Source organism: Halictus rubicundus, chromosome 3, assembly GCF_050948215.1.
Source record: "Halictus rubicundus isolate RS-2024b chromosome 3, iyHalRubi1_principal, whole genome shotgun sequence".
NCBI classification, from domain to species: Eukaryota; Metazoa; Arthropoda; class Insecta; order Hymenoptera; family Halictidae; genus Halictus; species Halictus rubicundus.
This window is the reverse complement of record NC_135151.1, coordinates 22,362,624-22,385,581: the sequence shown is the minus strand read 5'-3', so window position 1 is coordinate 22,385,581 and position 22,958 is coordinate 22,362,624. Positions and strand designations below refer to the sequence as shown.

The following is a 22,958-nucleotide window of genomic DNA, read 5'->3' as shown; positions in this document are numbered from 1 at the left end:
GAACCAAAAATTATGTCACGTTTGGTACCATTTCAGTCAGGAAAGTGTCACGAATATGTGGGCAGAAGTTTCATAAATAGAATCATTAGAAACAAGAAAGTTTTACATATTTGTAAATGTAATAGCATATTCACATGTTTGCATACTAAGAATTGTTACGTGTAAGCATGTAATAATGCATAATAATACAAGTAAGTGCTATCACATGTTTGTCCCCAAATTTTGCACATATCTGAGGATTTTATAATAGTTTTGAAAATCCTCCGCAGACCGACGAGGAGAAAAGTTTGAAGCTGCCTGTTCTGATGCCGATGTTCGACAGGCAAACGTGCTCGATCCCGAAATCGCAAATCGGTTTCATCGATTTCATCATCAACGACATGATCGAGGCCTGGGATGGTTGGTAATCCTTTCTACTATTTTTATCGCGATCGAGTGTCGCATAGTCACGGAGAATTTCTTCTGTTTTCCAGCATTTATCGACATGCCAGAAATGGTTGGATACATGAGACAAAATTACGACAAATGGAAAGAGTTCAATGTAAGACTGGTTTTTATTTCATTTTCCTTTTACGCTTTTATGGAATTTTGTTTGTCGAACACGTTTACTGTTACAGGAGAAGGGTATAACGACCCTGCAAGACATCGAGAAAATACAACTGACTCCCGAGATGCATATATACCGATTCACGTGACCCATGGAAACCGCCGGAAGTCGTCTTTCGTGTTTCTGAAATCCTCACTCTGGTCCGTCCCGACAAAGTTGAACGCTGCGAGTTGTGCAACGATTTGTAAAATATTTGTAATAATTTAAGAATAGAGTAATATGACACGTCGTACGCTTGTAAGTCCTTTTTTTTAGAAAATATACTGTAACTCATTCACACGTTCGCCACTGTTACTACAAAACCTCGCCCACCCCACTCTTCGAGGTCTAATTCTGAATTCGTGACAGAACGCGCCGAGCGGAACACGATGCGTTTTATAAATATACCGATTAGTCACCTGTTCGCGAACGTCAAGTAGAAATCTGTTCTCTCCGGATGTATCTGTTCTCGCGCAGGTAGCTTCCCGGAATTTCATGCGCTTTCTGTCGCTCCGTTTTGAAAAATTGAAGCTCGAACAACAAAGCTGGAACCGAATTGAGTGAAACACAGCTAAGCATACAGCTTATCGCTAACGTTAAAGCAAATCTATTTGTTCAAGGAACAACCTTCCGTTTAGTTACTCTTGTTACTATTAGCTTAATTTTGTAGAATTTAATAAACCTCTTGCAATACAATGACACTGCGAACAACTTGAAATATTATACGAAATCTTATTGTTCGGAACGTTAAAAATGTGTGCTTCTGTAACAAAAGAAAAAAGAGTTTAATACGTTTCTACTGAATACAAAAATTCGGTCAAAGAATACTTGATGTTCCTTCTTCCTGTAATTTTATTTACTCAATCCGCGTCTGAACTTGCATTCTCTTAGATTGTTCAGCGTGTGCCCGTACGGGCAGCGATGTCCTTGCCCCGGGCATACACAGAACGGCGGGCACGGAAGCCACGCCCCTGCGGGCAAGGCTGCGTGGCCAGCTACCCCCACTCCACTAACTCAGTTGCCCGTGGCTACGCCCACGGGCATCGGCGGGCGCCCTTGCCCGCCAATGGCGTGTCGAGCAGATCTGCTCTAAGAGAATGTCTTCTCTCGCGATGTCGAAGTAGCATGCAACAGTCTTTTCTAGAAGGGACTGGTTTCTTTGTCGAATGGAAAAGAACTAATTCGGTTATGATCACAATTTCATTTCACTTTATTGTTTCTCAGCCAAAAAGTGACGAATATGAGCCTATCGCTTGGCGTTGCAGAAATTTTACACAGAATATGGAACAAGATGTATATAGGTATATATATGTATATATATATATCATTATATATTTAATATAATTATAATGAAAATCTTTGGATCGGTAAGAATTTTGTTGTATAATCTTTTCTTTTAAATGAACATACGCCTCTTGTGTGGTTACACAGTTGTTTTCCTCAACACACGACTTGGCTACACGAGCAACCTAAGAAAAAAGACATTCAAAGACGTTTTTTTTTCTCTCTCTCTCTCTCTCTCTCTCTCTCACGAACTCTTTCAGAACGGAGTGGTTCTCACTGATTGGTTACAAACGCAAAACGTATTTTTTTCTCCTCGGAGCAAAATAGTAGAAGTGCGATCGGTCGTTACAACCCACTTCGCTTCACGGATGGACACAAGAATCCGATACAAACTCGTTACTAAGTCACACAGAGTACAAGTGTGATTTTACAAACGCTAAACGTTCAGAGTAATATACCATATCGTTTCGTTTATGTGAACAGCACACGCAGAGATTTAAAGACTCGTGGAGAAGTGTTTTTCTTGCTAATCGCACTAATCAAATCGAAGTCGTTTTATTCAGTATCAAAGAGACACGTGGAAGTATAATATGCAATTTTATAATGTCCCTTTTTTTTTTGTCCGAAGCCTAGCAGACGACAGAGATGGACTGTTTTTTTTTTGTTTGTTTGTTTTTCTAACGCATGTATGTTGCTTTTATAGTGACGTATAAACCTTCCGGCGAGAAGGTGCCTGACGTAACATTTAAAACACGGGAAAAACACAATACAGATATATTTCATGTTTATCGGTTATTGTAAATATTTAGACGAATCACGCGTTACCTAATAGTTACGTTAAACATTAAGTCTACGATTTATAATGCCGCACAATATTCATATAACTTCGATGTGTTAAGAAAAGAACATAAGCGTAGGAAATTATACAACCTGCATGTTCACACTCCCGGACAAAGAGAATGCAACGTTTGAATAGCAATCGCAAATATATAGTCCATTAAATGTAATATACTTATAAACTAGCGTTAGACGTACGAGTAAGTAACTTTAAAGTGTAAATGAATATTATATGGAAGTTCGATAACACAAATTTTCAGCACACACTGCGAAAAAACGAGAATTTGCTTACATTTATGAAGAACAATGTAATGTTACTATTTTCTAAGGCATCCTTTCATTTTTACTGTTCGAGTTATTGGTTTTGATAACGATTTCGATGATTTCCATTATTGTGCTTTCACCGACTCTACGGTAATACTGATGTTCCAAGTGATTTTGAAATTGTTTTTCATTTTTCTACCAATTTTCAATCATTATCGAATTTTTATCAATTTTCAATTATTATTATTGCTTTAGGACGCCTCGCACTGTTCTTAAGACGAGAATTATCACGTTCCTATTTCTATCGATGATTGTACCTATTTTTGTAATTGTATTCCGTCGAAAATTTGCAATTTCATCAATTTTCGTCGACCTGTTCCCACGATCGATATTCTCCAATCGATGTCCGTGTTACGACCAATCCGTTTCAACGCTTCAGATTCTCATATTGTCAGTTTGCAGAAGTAGAGTACTTAAATATAAACGGAATCGAACAATACAAAACTCTACGCTTAAACCTATCAGCGTAAATCGACGAATATTACCTAAACATATTTCCAAAAACAGAAACGCAAGAACCAAAAAATGCCTCTCTGTCCGGGAGTGTAAACATTAAAAACATATCCTGTGCTACTAACAAGTGCTCCCCCTTCCTTCCCGTAACAGAAAAACGTTGTATCGCGCATGGAATTTTCACAAAGTTTCCCGTTACAACCAAGTACGCGTAGTTGTTGTCAAGCGAAAGAATAGATATTCTCGGATACAACTAGCACTTGCCGCTAAACAGTAATTAAAACTCGCCAAGTAAACGCGCATCAGTAACAACAAACATCATACGCTACGATATAATAGAGTTAAATCGCGTTGCAAGTAGTAGGTGTGCGAATCGATCGAAAAAACACAGACACTATTTAGAATTGTTTCGTTTGTAGTTTCTTATTCTTTTTTTTTTTTTTTGGTTTTTTTCTTTTTTCAGCGACAAGACACCGAGGTGCGCTCGTCGAGTTTTCTTTTCTTAACGTTACTGTCAAGGAGGTCAACGACGCGACGTTGCTCGATCCTACCCTGCACGATACATGGATCTCGCGATCGCGAATGCGGTATACACGCGTCGTGTCCCGGACGTTCTGCTTCCTTTCGGCCAGAAAATGAGGGACACGTTTCGACTGTACGCGTAATTCTGTACGCATTTTGTGCATGTTCGCGTCGAGTGCAATTGCTGTGTGAGATCGTGTCCCCGGAGGATCGACAGGGTGTCAGTCATGCTGGAAGTTGGATCGAGAAGCCTCGAATGAACGCTCAAGCAGCGATGTTACTTGGTCGCGCGATTCGAAACAGTGGTGGTCTGCTGGTGTTAGCTCGACGCCGATAATCGGTCGGGAAGCAGTGTAGGCGAATCGCGATTAGTGCAACATGATTCGAGGATTTCTTGTGGTCTCCCCCCTCAAAGTACCGTCATTGTTGCCAGTAATTGCTAGTGTTAAGGAATGGCGACACAGTCGGCGTTGACACTTCTATACGCGACAGGATCCGCCAATCTTTTGTATTGCGTCTGTTACCTCCGTCTCGCTTTGAAGAACGACCTGAACGACCCCCGGAGGGCAAGGGCTTGCCCCCGGGGGATCGTGGGACCTCGGCCTTGGAAGGTGTTAGCGCGCCAAAATTATCGGAACACCGCATCGCGTGGAAAATCATCCCCTCCTTCTTCTCCGTTTGCGGGGGGGTGCGTATTTTTAGACTGAAAGTCAGTGTTACATGGGCTGCATAATTTCGGTGGCGTGTACACCGTGTGTCCAGGACGCCGTGGGCGTCGCCGCTCTTTTCTCGAGGCGAACTATTTAAGCTTCTCGCGTTTCCGCGGCTGAATCAGTCGAATTCCTCTCCGCCAGTGTCTCGCTCGTGTCCAAGTGATCAGTATAATACCGGGGGTGCGTCTCTCATCAGCTCGAGTCCGGTCAGCGGTCAACAACGTTCCCGAAGCTTACGGTAGTTTGATCAGTCGGTGTAACTTGACCGATCTAAAAGACCTAACACAGCAGAGAACATTCTAACCGAAACTTAACGTCTAGTACATCTAACGTTCCTTAGCGGTATGTAGCGGTTTTGCATCGGTTAACCCAACACAGCAAGAGAACACCCTAACCGAAACTTAACGTCTAGCACACATAACGTTTCTTGCTTGTATGCGGCCTTTAACCCTAACCTCGAAGGAATGGAATCCTTAAGCCTAGTTCTGAGACCGCGAAAGATAGAAAAGACCCAGCTCTGTTCAACTTCGAAAACGAAATTTTGTCGAAGAGGACGCGAACTACCCTCGTCCCTTCGTTAATCAAAGACGCACTACTGTAACAGCGATACTGCATGATCCGTAAGTCGCAACTTCTAGAGAACTTGGTAGACCAATAGTATGTAACACCTATGCTTCGTTACGTTCGGAGAGTATGCTCCTAAAACCGCTCGACGATTACTTTTCGATATCCTCGTCAGAATTTGTTGTCCGAATTTTCCTTCTCCGCTGAATCCTTCGTGTCTCGATACACTGCTGTGTCTCCGCTAAGTATCTTAATGCCCTGATTTCAATTCTCGTCACCGAACGCGATCGAGGATGGTGCGCGTCCACAGGATTCTTCGTCCGAGTAAATCAAATCAATTGGTGTATGCATCCTGTGTGTTTGACAGTACTATACTGGAGACGCGATTGGTAACGACGCGGTCAGAATTTATTACAGCTCTCTCGGTCACCTCTATTCCTAAACTACCACAGTATATGTGTCTCTGCATGGCTCCAACGTTAGCTAGCTCTTAAACTTAAAGCTAGCGCGAGATAATTGTGCGTATTCGATGGAAAATGCAACGTCCGTGACACGCAGACGCGCCCTCAATTCGACACGTATCCCTCAGTGTTTCTATTACTTCTATTGAAGTTATTCGGGTTCGATGTAGTGGAGTTGAACGAGTACACGAAGGTTCTTGCGCGAGAGCTGGTCGTTGCGTGCGTGCGGTCTTGCACCTGGGTGCTTGCACTTGGATCATTCGGGTGCAGGTACACTCGGTAGATGACAAGTGTAGAACGCGGCGAGCATTCAGATTTCGTATTGTCTTCGAAGTGGGCACCGTATAGGATTTGGTCAATTTTCGGAAATACGATTGCCGAATGAGGAACCAAGCCCAGCCAGGAACGCGGCCCGAACCGATGACTCATGACAGCGTCCAAGCTGACCTTGGCAGCAGAGTCGAAATTAGATTTGGATCGAGGGCGGAAGTGCGAGGAGGAGGAGGAGGAAGAGTATCACTTTCCCAGGCTCTGAAGAAACTTGTGGCGCCAGAGGATCAACCTAGGCTAAGTCTACCACCACATGTAAACAAGACTCGAACAGGTATTGGAGCGGAGGACAAACCATTGTTTTGGAAAATGATAAGAAATCGTGTTGCCGATTATTGCAGAGTTGCAGTTACCGATGTCGGTGGTTTTTTTCGAGCAGCTGGTGAAATTTAACAGGTGAAGCCGCATTCAGATCTAGGGTCCGAATTATCCCCGGAGATGTTCGAAAAGCACTAACAAGACCGCACGAAGATTAACTCATAACGTCAAAAACGCAAGCGTCTTGCTAGTTTCTTCCACAACCGCTAAAAGCCCGAGTACGAGATGTTAACGTCTCGGCTTGACAATAGCCTCTGTCTGTGGACGAACGTGATCATTCGTTGCCGGTCATGGGTGATTCTAAATGTATTCGAAGCCGCACTTGCAGAATCAGTGCACCGATCGGTGCACTGGTGTACCTTTATCAGGTATATTCTTATTTCCTATGCTTACGAGATAACCCCATCCCCGAAAAGCACGACTGAACAATTTACTTAGTCCTGGGCCATGCTTCTCTTCGTAAGGCTAGCTCGAAAATGGTCTAAAATACTAGTAATTCTCGCGTTCCTTTAGTCAGTATACTCCTACCAAGCAGTAGAGCGTTAATAATTTGAAAAGAAAAAGTTACCACCGGTAACGCGGGGCGCAAGCGCGTTCGACTATACACGCGCGAGTGAAGCTCAAAAAAAAGCTTTTCGCTATCTTAGTCCTTCCTAAGTCTTACACCCTAACTTCGAACCAAAAGACCTTATATAAAAATTTCGATCGTTAACAACGTTACAGTTGTTCAAGAAGTGCGGGAAAAGAACCACCAACAAAAACAAGAAGAGATTACGAAGATGTAGACTACCGCCGAAGACAGAAGTCACTGATGCCGAATTTGGGAAATATTTGCCTCGCAAAAGGCTACGTACACGGATGGGATGCTGGAAGCGGTCAAGCAATCCCGAAGGACAATATACAATTATCTCGATTCGAAGAATTTCTAAAGAACTGCCCTCGAAGCCGTGTATTCAAGAAAAAGAATCGCGCATAACGTTATTAAAAGGAGTACGGCCTTTTTAAGGGGCACTTGTATCATTTACACGATGTTGACGGAAGCTGAAGAGGCGGCGTGACTTCATTATTGCCGAACGTGATTGTTCATACTGTTACAGCAGCCGCGGATGACACTGGACAAATTTTGCAACGTATTTCACACGCGGTGGAAGAAAAGTTGCGCACTTTCGAATTGACGACGTGAACTGAATTGAAACTAGACACACATCTTTCCCGGAAAGTTCTGGACCCGAGGAATTGAAAATTTTGCGACGACGCGATCGACATTAGTGACTTCATTAATTGTGAATATATAGTAGAGCTGTACGGATTCAACCGTCACGAGCTCGTTTACTTATAACTACTTTAAATGGACTGTTTACTTATGTGCCTCTCTTCCACTGTCAATATAGAATCTGATCTTTCGTTACCGATCATGTGTGACCGAAACGAGCAATCAGCGATAAGGATCTATAGTGTACTAGCCACGATAGATGGTTTATCTTCTAAATCTAATGATTAGGCTCCATTTCCAGAATCAGTTCACCAATCGGTGCACTGGTGTACCTTTTTTCAGGTATATTCTTATTTCCTATGCTTACGAGATAACCCCATCCCCGAAAAGCACGACTGAACAATTTACTTAGTCCTGGGCCATGCTTCTCTTCGTAAGGCTAGCTCGAGAATGGTCTAAAATATTAATGATCTGCATGTGTCATTACAAGTAGTGTACTCCTCACAAACTGTAGAGCGTTAATAATTTGAAAAGAAAAAGTTACCACCGGTAACGCGGGGCGCAAGCGCGTTCGACTATACACGCGCGAGTGAAGCTCAAAAAAAAGCTTTTCGCTATCTTACTCCTTCCTAAGTCTTACACCCTAACTTCGAACCAAAAGACCTTATATAAAAATTTCGATCGTTAACAACGTTACAGTTGTTCAAGAAGTGCGGGAAAAGAACCACCAACAAAAACAAGAAGAGATTACGAAGATGTAGACTACCGCCGAGGACAGAAGTCACTGATGCCGAATTTGGGAAATATTTGCCTCGCAAAAGGCTACGTACACGGATCGGATGCTGGAAGCGGTCAAGCAATCCCGAAGGACAATATACAATTATCTCGATTCGAAGAATTTCTAAAGAACTGCCCTCGAAGCCGTGTATTCAAGAAAAAGAATCGCGCATGACGTTATTAAAAGGAGTACGGCTTCTTAAGGGGCACTTGTATCATTTACACGATGTTGACGGAAGCTGAAGAGGCGGCGTGACTTCATTATTGCCGAACGTGATTGTTCATACTGTTACAGCAGCCGCGGATGACACTGGACAAATTTTGCAACGTATTTCACAAGCGGTGGAAGAAAAGTTGCGCACTTTCGAATTGACGACGTGAACTGAATTGAAACTAGACACACATCTTTCCCGGAAAGTTCTGGACCCGAGGAATTGAAAATTTTGCGACGACGCGATCGACATTAGTGACTTCATTCATTGTGAATATATACTAGAGCTGTACGGATTCAACCGTCACGAGCTCGTTTACTTATAACTACTTTAAATGGACTGTTTACTTATTACTGCTTCTATTCCACTGTCAATATAGAATCTGATCTTTCGTTACCGATCATGTGTGACCGAAACGAGCAATCAGCGATAAGGATCTATCGTGTACTAGCCACGATAGATGGTTTATCTTCTAAATCTAATGATTAGGCTCCATTTCCAGAATCAGTTCACCAATCGGTGCACTGGTGTACCTTTTTTCAGGTATATTCTTATTTCCTATGCTTACGAGATAACCCCATCCCCGAAAAGCACGACTGAACAATTTACTTAGTCCTGGGCCATGCTTCTCTTCGTAAGGCTAGCTCGAAAATGGTCTAAAATATTAGTGTTCATCGGGTTTCGTTACAAGCTGTATATACCTCACAAACTGTCGAGCGTTAATAATTTGAAAAGAAAAAGTTACCACCGGTAACGCGGGGCGCAAGCGCGTTCGACTATACACGCGCGAGTGAAGCTCAAAAAAAAGCTTTTCGCTATCTTAGTCCTTCCTAAGTCTTACACCCTAACTTCGAACCAAAAGACCTTATATAAAAATTTCGATCGTTAACAACGTTACAGTTGTTCAAGAAGTGCGGGAAAAGAACCACCAACAAAAACAAGAAGAGATTACGAAGATGTAGACTACCGCCGAAGACAGAAGTCACTGATGCCGAATTTGGGAAATATTTGCCTCGCAAAAGGCTACGTACACGGATCGGATGCTGGAAGCGGTCAAGCAATCCCGAAGGACAATATACAATTATCTCGATTCGAAGAATTTCTAAAGAACTGCCCTCGAAGCCGTGTATTCAAGAAAAAGAATCGCGCATGACGTTATTAAAAGGAGTACGGCTTCTTAAGGGGCACTTGTATCATTTACACGATGTTGACGGAAGCTGAAGAGGCGGCGTGACTTCATTATTGCCGAACGTGATTGTTCATACTGTTACAGCAGCCGCGGATGACACTGGACAAATTTTGCAACGTATTTCACAAGCGGTGGAAGAAAAGTTGCGCACTTTCGAATTGACGACGTGAACTGAATTGAAACTAGACACACATCTTTCCCGGAAAGTTCTGGACCCGAGGAATTGAAAATTTTGCGACGACGCGATCGACATTAGTGACTTCATTCATTGTGAATATATACTAGAGCTGTACGGATTCAACCGTCACGAGCTCGTTTACTTATAACTACTTTAAATGGACTGTTTACTTATTAATGCTTCTATTCCACTGTTAATATAGAATCTGATCTTTCGTTACCGATCATGTGTGACCGAAACGAGCAATCAGCGATAAGGATCTATCGTGTACTAGCCACGATAGATGGTTTATCTTCTAAATCTAATGATCAGGCTCCATTTCCAGAATCAGTTCACCAATCGGTGCACTGGTGTACCTTTTTTCAGGTATATTCTTATTTCCTATCAGTGTCGGAGACTTGTCACGAGGTAACCCCACCCCCGAAAAGCACGACTGAACAATTTACTTAGTCCTGGGCCATGCTTCTCTTCGCAAGGGTTGCCCGAAAATGGTAAACAATAATAATTTGAAAAGAAAAAGTTACTACGGGTAACGTGAGGCACAAGCTCGTTCGACTATACACGCGCCAATGAAGCTCAAAAAAAAAAACTTTCCGCTATCTTAGATCATCCTAACACTTACCCCCTAACTTCGAAACAAAAGACCTTAGATCTCTATAAAAATTTCGATCGGTAAACCGTACACAGGATATTTTCAACAACGTTACAGTCGTTCAAGAAGTGCGGGAAAAGAACCACCAACAAAAACAAGAAGAGATTACGAAGTTGTAGCCTATCATTAGGACAGTAGTCACTGATGCCGAATTTGTGAAATATTTTGCTGGCGTTGCCTCGCAAAAGGCTACGGACTCGGATCGGATAAATCGCAATAAACTCGATTCGAAGAATTTCTCAGAAACGGCTCCCGAGACCGCGTATTCAAGAAAAAGAATAGTGCATAACGTTATTAATAGCTGTACGGTCAACTTAAGAAGCACTTGTATCATTTACACGATGTTGACGGAAGCTGAAGAGGCGGCGTGACTACATTATTGCCGAACATGATTCTTGATACCGTTACAGCGGCCGCGGATGACACTGGACAAATTTTGCAACGTATTTCACACGGGGCGGAAGAAAAATTACGCACTTTCGAATTGACGACGTGAACTGAATTGAAACTAGAGACACATCTTTCCCGGAAAGTTCTGGTCCCGAGGAATTGAAAATTTTGCGACGACGCGATCGACATTAGTGACTTCATTAATTGTGTATATACAATAGAGCTCTGCGGATTCAACCGTCACGAGCTGGCTTACCTATTACACACAGTGGTTTTTTTTTAGAATCTGATCTTTCGTTGCCGGTCATGTGTGACCTGAACGAGCAATCAGCGATAAGCATCTATCGTGTACTAGCCACGATAGATGGTTTAAATTAACGTAACTTGACTTCATTAATTGTGACTATACAATAGAGCTGTGCGGATTGAACCGTCACGAGCTCGCTTACTTATTACTGTTATTTCTTTTTTATCAGCAGGAGGCATTTCGTTGCCGGTCATGTGTGACCTGACCGAGCAATCAGCGATAAGCATCTATCGTGTACTAGCCACGACAGATGGTTTAAATTAACGTAACTTGACTTAATTAATTGTGATTATACAGTCGTGCTGTGCGTATTCAACCGTCACGAGCGCGCTTACTTATTACTAGTGCCAGGACAATTTCAACAATCTGATCTTTCGTTGCCGGTCATGTGTGACCTGAACGAGCAATCAGCGATAAGCATCTGTACTGTACTAGCCACGACAGATGGTTTAAATTAACGTAACTTGACTTCATTAATTGTGGATATACCGTATAGCTGTGCGGATTCACCCGTCACGAGCTCGCTTACCTATTACAGCTATGACGTCTGTTTCAGAATCTGGTCTTTCGTTGCCGGTCATGTGTGACCTGTACGAGCAATCAGCGATAAGCATCTATCGTGTACTAGCCACGACAGATGGTGTAAATTAACGTAACTTGACTTCACTAATTGTAAATATACAGTAGAGCTGTATGGATTCAACCATCACAAGCTCGTTTACTCATAACATCTAAATAGTGGGCTGGCATTCTTTCCCAAATCTGATCTTTCATTGGGGGACATGCGTGTCCTAAACGAAGAATCATCGATAAGCATCGATCGTGTACTAGTCTATTATGTTAGAATCGAATAGCGCAGGTTTGCCTTCCTAGAATCAATGCACCGATCGGTGCACGGGTGTACCTTTTTTAGGTATATTCTTATCCCCTATGTTTATTCGGCAATTACTCCAGAGAGAACCCCCCCGAAAAGCACGACTGAACAAGTTACCTAGTCCTGGGCCATGCTTCCCCCTTCGTAAGGGTTGCTCGAAAATGATCTAAAATATTAGTGATCCTCGTGTATCTTTATAGTCTGTATACTCCTTACAAGCAGTAGAGCGTTAATAATTTGAAAAGAAAAAGTTACTATGGGTCACGTGGGGCGCAAACGCGTTCGACCATACGCTTGTGTGTGAAGCTCAAAAGAAACTTTCCGCTATCTTAGTCTTTCCTAACACGTACACCCTAACTTCGAAACAAAAGACCTTAGATCTCTATAAAAATTTCGAACGGTAAACCGTAGAACTGAAGCACAAGATATTTTGAACAACGTTACAGTCAAGTTGAAGACGAACAGAAGAAGAACCACCAACAACGACGAGAAAAGAAGTCACTGATGCCGAATTTGAGAAATATTTGGCTGGCCTTGCCTCGAAGAAGGCCACGGCCTCGTATCGTATGCTGGAAGCGGTCAAGCATTCCCGAAGAACAATAGACAATTATCTCGATTCGAAGAATTTCTAAAGAACTGCCCTCGAAGCCGTGTATTCAAGAAAAAGAATCGCGCATGACGTTATTAAAAGGAGTACGGCTTCTTAAGGGGCACTTGTATCATTTACACGATGTTGACGGAAGCTGAAGAGGCGGCGTGACTTCATTATTGCCGAACGTGATTGTTCATACTGTTACAGCAGCCGCGGATGACACTGGACAAATTTTGCAACGTATTTCACAAGCGGTGGAAGAAAAGTTGCGCACTTTCGAATTGACGACGTGAACTGAATTGAAACTAGACACACATCTTTCCCGGAAAGTTCTGGACCCGAGGAATTGAAAATTTTGCGACGACGCGATCGACATTAGTGACTTCATTCATTGTGAATATATAGTAGAGCTGTACGGATTCAACCGTCACGAGCTCGTTTACTTATAACTACTTTAAATGGACTGTTTACTCATTAGTACTCTTATACCACTGTCAAGATAGAATCTGATCTTTCGTTACCGATCATGTGTGACCGAAACGAGCAATCAGCGATAAGGATCTATCGTGTACTAGCCACGATAGATGGTGTAACTTAACAAAACTCTAGACTACTAACATAACGATATCGGCCATTGCCTCTCGTCGATTGTGAATATACCGCAGAGCTGTACGGTTTCAACCGTAACGAGCTCGTTATTTACAACTTCTAATTACAGAGTTGGTTTTCACAAGGTGATCTTTCGTTACCGATCATGTGTGACCGAAACGAGCAATCACTGATAAGGATCTATCGTGTACTAGCCACGATAGATGGTGTAACTTAACGGACCTCTCCTCTATTGTAATGTCATTTATCTGTCGTGAACCTGTGACCTAACATAACCATACACATGCACGCACACACGCACACACACACACATCCATACACGCGTGTCTTTAAATACGATTTCTCATCACACAACGCTTCGCATAATCCCAAACAAATGATCCTTATTCGTCTGTCTTATCCGATCCTACATCGCTATACTAGTTTTCTATGACTCTATCTGACCGAGAAGCTAGAACTGACCAGGACGCGTGTCTCTTTTTCGTGTTGCACAGATGTCCATGGTGCCTATGATGTTTCGCGATTGGTGGGACGATTTCGACCGGCCGGTGTCCAGGATCATGGACCAACACTTCGGCAGGGTCCTGAACCGGGACGATCTGATCTCGCGGTTCTCCGATTTCGGGTTCGACAGGCCTAGCCGTTCGATGTTCAGCGGCAGGTACTTGAGACCTTGGCGGAACGTGTCGACTCGCCAGCCCTCGAGCGGATCCAGCACCATTCAGTTGGACAACAAGGACAATTTCCAGGTTGGTGGCGCTCGATCGAGTTTTCTTCGCATAATCGTCAGCGCGATCGTTTATCTCGCAGCTTTGTCGCGCGGTATAGGCTGAATCACTCGAATCTCCCAAGCCCGCGTGACAACGTTTAGGGTAGCTTCGAAAAGCTTGAGCAGGTTTCTCGGTGAATGGTGTGTTGTGGTACGATTGACGCAAGATTAGAAAAGCACGATGGTCCTGATACCTTGTTCCCAGACTACATCCGGAGGAGCGGGAACCGTGTATCCATAGTTATCACTCGATGGCGCGAATCGCTCCCATCGTCGGTGACAATGGGAGCGATCAAGGTCGCCTTTCGGTCGAGCGATGACTATGGACACGGGCCAAGAATGTATCTACTGGTAGACCACACCTGTGACCGGATCACGACTGCTCCGAGAGAGTTTATCAAATTCCAAAATGGTCTGATGTTTTCGAATTGGACGTTTTTTTTTTCTGCTCTAGATTTCCAACGGCTGAGACTTCAATGCGTCCTTGCGTGTCTGTTGTCGTGTTGTCGCTTTCCGTGAGTTTTTTCGTTCGGGGTTTATACTTGTAGGGATGGAAGTGGTACGCTTGTGTCAGGTATGGTTGACGTTCGAGGGCAAGCGATCGAAGTGTGCTTTGTTGGTTGCGACTTTGTTACAAGCGATTGATTTCCTTTGATGCGGTCGCCGATCGTTCTTGGATGACGTGGATGGTAACAGACAAGCATTAGTGTGTGCACATCTGTGGTCTGTCTGATTCGACAGTCTCGTAGATGGTCGAGCTAGCGAAAGCTCCTGCTGTTCGTGAGCAGACTTCCTGATGATCGTTTCTCACGTTCGGATTTCTCATTCTCCAACAATTGCTGGATGTTCGAAGTTTCTCGCGACAAAAGTTCATGGCAAGCGCAAGCGCATTTCCGCGGGATCCCGCCGTTTCCATAGCGAGCGAACGAGTATGTCAGTCGTTGGAGTACCTCGGGCTTCTTCAGCCTACACCTCCAGGCTCGCTTGGAATTGGCGGGATCCCGCAGAAGGGAATTTAAAGGCGAAACCGAATCACAGATCTGAAGAAGATCTAAGAACAAACGATGAAGAAATTGTTAAACAGCCGATTTCAAAATGTTAATTTCTCATCGCCGCAATTACTCAGCCTCGGGAATACTATAATCCTGGATCCGTCTATAATTCGGAAAAGCTCGAGCGAGGTACCAGGTTCGTTTAGGTTTGTTAGGAATCTTAAATTTCGACGGGAAACGAGATTATCGAGCGACTTCGAACATCCATGTTCATGCTGCCGTTGAATGTCAATGATCCTTCAAACTTTCCACGTGTATCGTCTCGCAAGCTGTGCAACGACTATCCCACGACTTTCTGAAACGGAAAGTCGTGGGATAGTCGCCGCCCCGACTTGGCGTTTATGCGAAAAGAAAAAGCTTGGACTTGAAGTTTTCCTGGTTCTGGATCGAAACGATAGCGTTGTACTTCCTTTGTCTGTTAATTATCAGTGAACGGAATATGCACTCCACACCTATACGCGAGGAGGTTCGTTTAGCGGTTTCGAGTTAAAAAAACGATTAAATTTGATCCCAAAGAAAGCCGAAAAAAGGACCCCCCGCGCGGGGGGGGGGTCCTTCAGTGAGATTCGACTCGAAATGTAGTTCTAGAAAATGAAACGTGAAAGGCACCCTTCTAATCTGTTCGCGTGTTAAAAATTAGCAGAAAGCCGTCTCTTTGATTGCTCGAGATTCGAACTGAATAAAACGCTTTGAATATATTGTTATATTATATTTGGTATATCCCTCTTAATGCGGAATCGTGAACGCACACCAACGGGTACACAAAGTGCGCTGTGAACGCTTAAAGTAACTTAATGTTGATTTTCAGTTTGTCGGTATAACATATATATGTATATATATATAAATATATATATGTGTGTGTATGTATGCGCGTACGCCGTGTGACACAGAGCTAAATTCTTCTTTACAATATTCGGAGTGCTGTCACCTGTATACTGGCCTATTAGCGGTCTACTGACAATTAGATTTTTCGCGGTGTGCAGTACGAGAATGCTTTTGGTTCCACCTATCCCTTCTTCTTCTCAGCTAACAGATTTTTTGCGTGCAGATTTCAAGATTAATAGCGTTTCGTGGGAGGATAATCGCGCGGAGTCGATGCCGAAAAGCAATTTATGAAAGAATTTCAAACTGAACTGGATATCCCGGGAACGCAATTTTTCCGAAGCGAAATAAAAAGGGGGGAAAAAAAGGAAAGGGAAACCGAACTACATGGACCGGGAAGCGTGAATCATAAAACAATGAATTTCAACGGGAAACCGAACGGGGGAATCAAACGACGAATGTTCGCGAGAAACAGTGAAGAACTAAGGAAATTTACTGAGGAACTGGAACACCAGAAGGCCCGAGAACCAATTTCTGTTTTCACCACTACTACTGCTACCACTACTGCGTTTCGTAGTCATTTTCTCTGTAGGTTGCATCACCGAATGATTGAGGAACGTGACGTGACGTGAGGAAACTGCGTTTTTCTCTCTCTAAAACTGCCTTCTTCCCCTCCGCTCTCTTTACAAATGGTTCACAGCACCGCTGTTATAGCGTTTCGGGGGAAAACAAATATTCGGGGGATGGGGAGTTTTCACCCCCCGCGAGGGGGTGACGCGTGACGTCGGTGGATTTTTCAGCGAAAATAATACAGAATCAGGTCTCGAAAAACAACTACTCTCCGTAGTCAGTGACTCGATCATCGAAGGAAAACATTCTCCATGAAACGGAAAGAAGGTGCTCCCTGATCGCGGCAACGTAGCAAAACATAGTTCTCGATCGTCGAATCACACACGCTTCACGCCCGGAAGTACGTTCGTAAAAAATCACAGTTTAACGCGCGGCGTTTTCGCCTCTTTTGTTCTCTCTTTTTTTTCTCTTTCGTTTTCTTTTTCTTTTCATTTAAAAAGGACCGAAAAAGTCCGCGACGCTCTCCTCTTCTCTTCTCCCACTACGGTTTTCATAAAAGAACTTTTGTATCTTTTTTTTTGTTTGTTTGTTTGTTTGTTTAACATAGGTACAAACGACGACCGTGTAACAGGTATTTGATAGCCGAAAAACGGGTCGCGTGTCGCAAGTGTCAGTCTTCTTTTACAGAAAGAACCGAAAAAATTCGTTTTCGTGTTGTCTGATGTTTTTATTTGTTCGCGGCGGAGCACCCTCCGCCCCCGAGAACGGGGGCGCCTGCCAACTCCCGAGGGGGTTGAACGGGCTCTCTTAAATCTTTCGGATCTCTCTTTCTCCTTTCTGTTCTCGCTACGATATATTAATTTCTATACAAAAATAAATGCTTCTCGAATTCTTTAACCATAAAGATCATAAAAAACGATGCAGATACGAAACTCTCTATGTACAAAAAATGCAGACGCGGCTATATTTCTCTCTCTCTCTCTCTCTCTTTCTGTATGTACGCAGCGGTACTCGGTAGTACCAAAAAATCTTTTCACTATTTTTCTGTTTCCGTTGATCTACGGTCCGAGATACGAAAGTAAAAAGATCGATTTATTTATTTTTATTTATTCCTGTTCCCGGATACTACGGTTATCATTCCCGAGATCACCCGCGCCGGGGTCCCTCAGGATCCCCCACCTGAAGAGGTGGCCTCTTCTGTTCCCTAGATTGCCGGGTGTGTCTGTTCAAGTGAAGCTGCTGACCACGTGACGGATAGATTAGACATGATCGAGAAAGGGTAGCAAGCACACAACCGGTGCGAACGAACGGTTTTCGTTCGCGGCAGTTGTGCGACGCGTGTGATTGGCCTTGGCCGCGAGTGCGAGTTGTGTGTGTGTGTGTGTGTGTATACGGATGCGTGGGTGTATTATTATTATCTCACCTACTTGTATGTAATGCTCGCGTCTTTTCGCGGTTGCGGAAAAAATGGGAACAACGTCACACAAGTAGGCGCGCCTGGTAGCTACATCTTTCCGGTGTTTCGTTTCCTTTCGCGGCCGCTACGTAGGCCGAAAAAGCACGCGGGACGTTACATCAAACTGCGGCGAACGGGATCGAGAATCCTTGAACGAAGCTGTTTTACATTTTTGCCTTTTAACTGTTTGCCGAGCAACGGTTCGGTTCGAAGCGATTTTATATAGAGCCAAGCTAATTGGTTGTGCGTACGCTAGCCGAGAAAAGTTTACGTGATCTTCGGCCAGATGCGATCTTCCGGAAGAACCTGCTGTTGGAAATAGTTTTGCGGTAAACAGCGAGCTTAGTATGCGTGTTTTTGGAAGCAGGCGAGAGAAGTCGCCTTCGCCCGCCAGAGCGGGCCGATTTTGTTGCGGGAAGCTTGTACCTCGCTATTCAACGATATGAATTGTACCAAAAAGTTGTTAATTTCAAGTAGCCAGAAGCGTGATTCGATGGTGGAGGACTTTCTGCACTGTTTTATATACAATAGACGGCCTCCTTCCGGTCAGACTAGTAGCATCGTGTCGGCGAGAATTGTGTTTGCGGTTATTATCCGGATTTCTAATTTGGAATTTTTGTCGTCGTACGGTTCGCTCTGCAGGTTATACTCGATGTTCAACAATTCGCACCGGAAGAGATCACGGTGAAGACGGTCGGCAATAACATAATCATAGAGGCGAAACACGAGGAGAGGCAAGACGAGCACGGGTTTGTCAGCAGACAATTTCTACGGAGATACGTCTTGCCCCCATCTCACGATGTGGTCAACATTACCTCGAGCCTTTCTTCCGATGGTGTATTAACAATCACGGCACCCAAAAAGGTAAGCAACGAGGAGGAGAAGCAGCGGTGGCCCGACGAATCCGAAGATTCGTCCGTCGCCGTCGGTCAACCGATCCTCTCCCGACTTTTCCTCTCGTTTCTTTTTGTTTTCTCTATTGTTTCGTTTCTACTTGTTTCTATCGTTTTTGGCTTTCGACTCTTTCAAATCCAATCATCCGGTTCTGCCGTTGCGGTAGTATTAGAGAAGATGTAGTGCCGACCATTTATCTCGATCATAATACGAGTCTGCTCTAAACTATAAAAAGAACGACTGGCTGTATTAAACATTCTCACGTCGATGAGGCACATTCGTCTTGCTAGGACGCGTTTATCGACTCGAACTCGATATTCGATTATGTGAATTTGAAAACAGTTTTACGTTACACCTATCAATAGTATTACTGCGCGAAATAGTAATTGAATTTCAGTCTCTAAATTTTTACTGTACAGATAGTAATTTTTATTTTCTTTAAAACGTGCAAACAATACCGCAAAAGTATTAATTCTGGGTCGGAGTCGATAAACCGCGACTACTGAGTGCTCCTCATCGGAAGGTCAACGGGTCGGGTCACTTTGAGATTCTCTCAATGTCGAGCAGACATCGTGAAAATACACGGTCGAGCCTAACTTAAAGGACGCAAAACAACTAACAGAGACGTCTACGCTTGATCTACGAAGCCATAGTGACGCTACATTTTTCGCATTCGAATATCACCGTAACCTTTCCAATTCGTATCTTAGAGAAATTTAGCAGAGTTCAATTGTTCGAATTTTGTAGACCGATGATCTAGATCTTGGGTGCAAGTTCAAGTGCAAGGTTAAGTAGCGACACCGCGAGCCGTGATCTCCAAACAAAAGAAAGGTCACGACGTTCTTGAGCATCTTTCGAATGAAACTCGGCCTAAAACGTCAGAATCGACTGATATAAACGAACCCTAAAATCGTGGTCTTCGATAAGCGCAATTTTTGTTACAAGAAATGGCTTTGAAACTTTGAATAACTCAGACCCAATAAACTAGAATTTATACATGCGTAAACAAACAAGTATTAGTATTTTTTGAGTATTTATAATTAGATTGCGGATCCTAGATAAAAATTTTCTATTGTAAGAAATAGGGTTCAAAAAGAATTTGTTTTAAATATATTTAGCTAGTTGCAAATAACCAGACAATATGGTAATTTTACTGTTTTACTACTTCAACATCTACTGATTTTTGACATAAAGTACGCATTCTACTTATAATGTCCAGAGCCATTTCTCGCGAAAACAATTGGCCATTGTTATTCTGGAGTATGTTTATATTCAGTGGTCCTGGCACACTTCAACAAAGATTTCGTCCAAAAGAGGCTAAAAAATCGTCACCTCCCCCTGCGCATCTTTGTACTTTCGTCAAAGTTCTCTTACATAAGGACACGTAACAAGATTATTGAAATGCATCGGTGCATTGACCGCTTACCTAATGCACGTATCTCGAAGTGCTCTTCTCAAATTGTTCGAAATACGAGGAAATTTCAAACTCTAGTCAGACCAAATTATCGTTGCGTACGGACTGTTCAAGCACCGACCCCGTAGGGTGCACTATAAAAACACAAATATAATAAAAGCCTCATTGCATTTTAATCCTTATTTCTAACATTAACTAAAACAAAAGTGCTTTCTCTTTTCAGGGCGAGATACCTAGCGGTGGTGAACGACTTATCGATATCGTGAAAACTGGCGAACCAGCGAGCAAACCGGTCAAAGTGGAAACTACTTCCGAATAAACAAAAAGATGGTTGTTCGTTAACCCTAACCCCAATCCCCCAAACGGTTTACTATAGTCTACCATTTGCGTTTATTTTTGTATACCAATTTGTACGCGAGAGTATAGAATAATGTTCAGATAAATCTCCATTTGATAAATTTTGTAATACAGCATCATGTGAAACGGAAATATAAAATTGTTCGTAAAATTCAGCAAGTTTTAACGAGTAATTTCCTGAATCTTCTAGAAATATACAATGCAATGTACAATGTATTTCCGGTACAATATATTACAGTATACGGAGCCCAGATGTCACTTCTGAAGCAGAAGAAATCTCAGAAAAAGTTCACTTTAAATTATTTACTTTAATTAAGTATTTACAGCTAGCAAATATGTAAGCACTGATACCTAAAAACTCGAATCCTTAGACCGCCGGACCATTTGAGCGAAACTATATTTTGTTCATTCTCATTTCTCTTTATTTAATATTAATTCTAAATTCACTCAACCCTCCTATCACACGATCAAATCCTTCAGTGTCGTATGAAAAAACCGTGTCAAGAAGCGATACTTAGAAATAATACTAACAATGCAATATTACTTGTAAGTAGTGCTACACGGAAACCGTATTACAAACACACTGTGTTATAGTAGGGTTATCGTAACTTTCTCATGATCTCAGAGTACCGTGTTAGAAAAGAGTAAAGTATGTTCTAAATAACTAAGCGGTCACTGTCAAATATTTCAAAAACTCTATAACCATCACAAGTGACATCCGGATAAACTTCAAGGTAGAATACGTGAAAGAACCGAAATAAGAAGGCACAGCAAACGGAAAGAGAAAGATGGGGTACGGTCGAAAGAAAAGAAATAATTTTATAATAAGTTTAAATAATACCCACGGTAAACTGTCGCGCTCCGCACCGGAACCTCCTCGTCTACATTTTCTCGTCCTGTTGTATCAGCAGCCTCATGGACCACGTAAAAGAAGCGGAGGTATGGTTCACTGGCTGGTGGGTCTTCGGGTGTTCTTCACGTCCGAACTAAACGAAGGTTGATTTACGAATGCACCGAGCGGTCGCGGCGAGCCCTCTTTTATAGGCGCGCGCCGTCGCAGCGTGGAACGTTCTAGAAGCTACGCCGGCAACCGGCTCCCGACACCCAAATGCGCATTATACTTTTGCTCGTGATTCCAACATTCTTAAACCCGTTTGCCCGATTGACACCGTCTCCATCACACTCCTCGTGGCAAGGGCTACCGATTGACACCTTGCCCATCAGAATCATCCAAGTTTTCGATGAAAATTTATGAAAATACCAAGTATTGATCGGTCGAGCCCGGGGCATGCATTCTGGCACGTTCTCCAGCTCGGAGCCCCACCATAACCTAACCCAGACGAGATCGCAGCTCATCTTTTTCTTTCTCGAACGATAGAACGGTCGCGACCTATCTGGCTGTGTTGATACACAAACAGAGCCGGCCGTGTGAATTTTATTTGTTTTGATCGTTACGAACGGCAGAAAGGACCGCTCCCGGGGATCCCGGCGTAGATTCTAGAACCAAGGGCGAATCCAGGTCGCCCTTCGCTGCGTACTTCGACATACGTAGAACCTACGGTTTTCTAGCATGTTCCCTGCCGCGGCCATTGTTTTCGTTGTTCGGATACGGATGGATGACAGCCGGCGTTCTTGGATGAGCTCTGATTGATTTCTTTTGGGGCAATGCTTGAACTGTAATTTGTACAGATTTGCCGTGAATATGACGCAATGAGACGTCATAATATGGGGCCATTGAAAGAATGTTCACCTGTGAAATAAAGATGGAAGTCAATGTAGCTCCAAGTTATTTTTAACTTGATAAATCCGTTGACCCTTATCCTTCGACTATTTCCCGTTTCCTTATGTATGCTTCGATGTCGATGGTCGATAAATTAGTATAAACTTCTCTCTTTGAATGTCTTTATAGGAATATACATAAATTCGTATATGTGTACCTTTAAAGTCTAGCAGCAAGACTTTATTCAATACCTGTTCTTAAGAATTATTCTTTAAAAATGTTAACTTGCTTTATCGTTCAGTAACGAGCAATCCACTAAAATTACGCATATTGTTGACCATGCCACGGTTCGGGAATAATTCATCAGCTTCTTTTGTCCGCCTGTCGGATAGATGTAGAGTCTGAAGATAATGTTGATAATTGTTTCTATTTTTTCCTTCGAGCTCGTTAACGTGAGTAGGTGAAAATAGGATGCGGTTATACATATGTCGGTGGTGACACCGTCAACATGATCTCACG

General features: G+C 43.1%; 2 protein-coding genes and 2 long non-coding RNA genes across 14 annotated transcripts in view; 2 read left to right on the top strand and 2 right to left on the bottom strand.

Moving 5' to 3' along the window:
• The window catches only part of Pde8 (phosphodiesterase 8), a 38,920-nt gene extending 35,379 nt beyond the window's left edge, over positions 1 to 3,541 (top strand). For 7 of the 10 annotated variants that reach the window (XM_076786035.1, XM_076786034.1, XM_076786038.1 and 4 more), the window contains 2 exons: positions 270 to 399; positions 474 to 3,541. In XM_076786035.1, coding sequence (XP_076642150.1) covers positions 270 to 399; positions 474 to 814 — 471 coding nt within the window. In that variant the 3' untranslated portion in view covers positions 815 to 3,541. The remainder of the gene's footprint in view (positions 1 to 269; positions 400 to 473) is intronic. The other 3 variants (XM_076786040.1, XM_076786041.1, XM_076786039.1) reach the window with 1 other exon arrangement.
• On the top strand, positions 1,804 to 20,874 carry LOC143352977 (protein lethal(2)essential for life). 2 transcript variants are annotated; one of them, XM_076786063.1, is made up of 4 exons: positions 1,806 to 4,957; positions 13,880 to 14,134; positions 18,697 to 18,918; positions 20,586 to 20,874. In XM_076786063.1, the coding sequence occupies exons 2-4, from the start codon at positions 13,880 to 13,882 to the stop codon at positions 20,679 to 20,681; spliced, it is 573 nt and encodes a 190-aa protein (XP_076642178.1). In that variant the 5' UTR covers positions 1,806 to 4,957; the 3' UTR covers positions 20,682 to 20,874. The 2 variants fall into 2 exon arrangements, with proteins under 2 accessions (XP_076642177.1, XP_076642178.1); XM_076786062.1 differs by lacking the exon at positions 20,586 to 20,874 and having other exon boundaries at positions 1,804 to 4,957; positions 18,697 to 19,151.
• LOC143352980 (uncharacterized) lies at positions 2,097 to 13,873 on the bottom strand. The gene is made up of 2 exons (XR_013082029.1): positions 10,607 to 13,873; positions 2,097 to 9,458 (listed from the first exon to the last, which is right to left on the bottom strand). It is a non-coding gene; the product is annotated as an uncharacterized LOC143352980 (long non-coding RNA).
• LOC143352979 (uncharacterized) lies at positions 19,014 to 21,754 on the bottom strand. The gene is made up of 3 exons (XR_013082028.1): positions 21,565 to 21,754; positions 20,375 to 20,496; positions 19,014 to 19,173 (listed from the first exon to the last, which is right to left on the bottom strand). It is a non-coding gene; the product is annotated as an uncharacterized LOC143352979 (long non-coding RNA).
• Positions 21,755 to 22,958: the final 1,204 nt, after the last annotated feature.

What these genes read in the sequence shown, in the direction of transcription:
- LOC143352977 (XM_076786062.1), top strand. Translation starts at nt 13,880, where the DNA reads ATGTCCATGGTGCCTATGATGTTTCGCGATTGGTGGGACGATTTCGAC. An exon ending in ACAACAAGGACAATTTCCAG is followed by an intron (nt 14,135 to 18,696) that starts GTTGGTGGCGCT and finishes TTCGCTCTGCAG; the next exon opens with GTTATACTCGATGTTCAACA.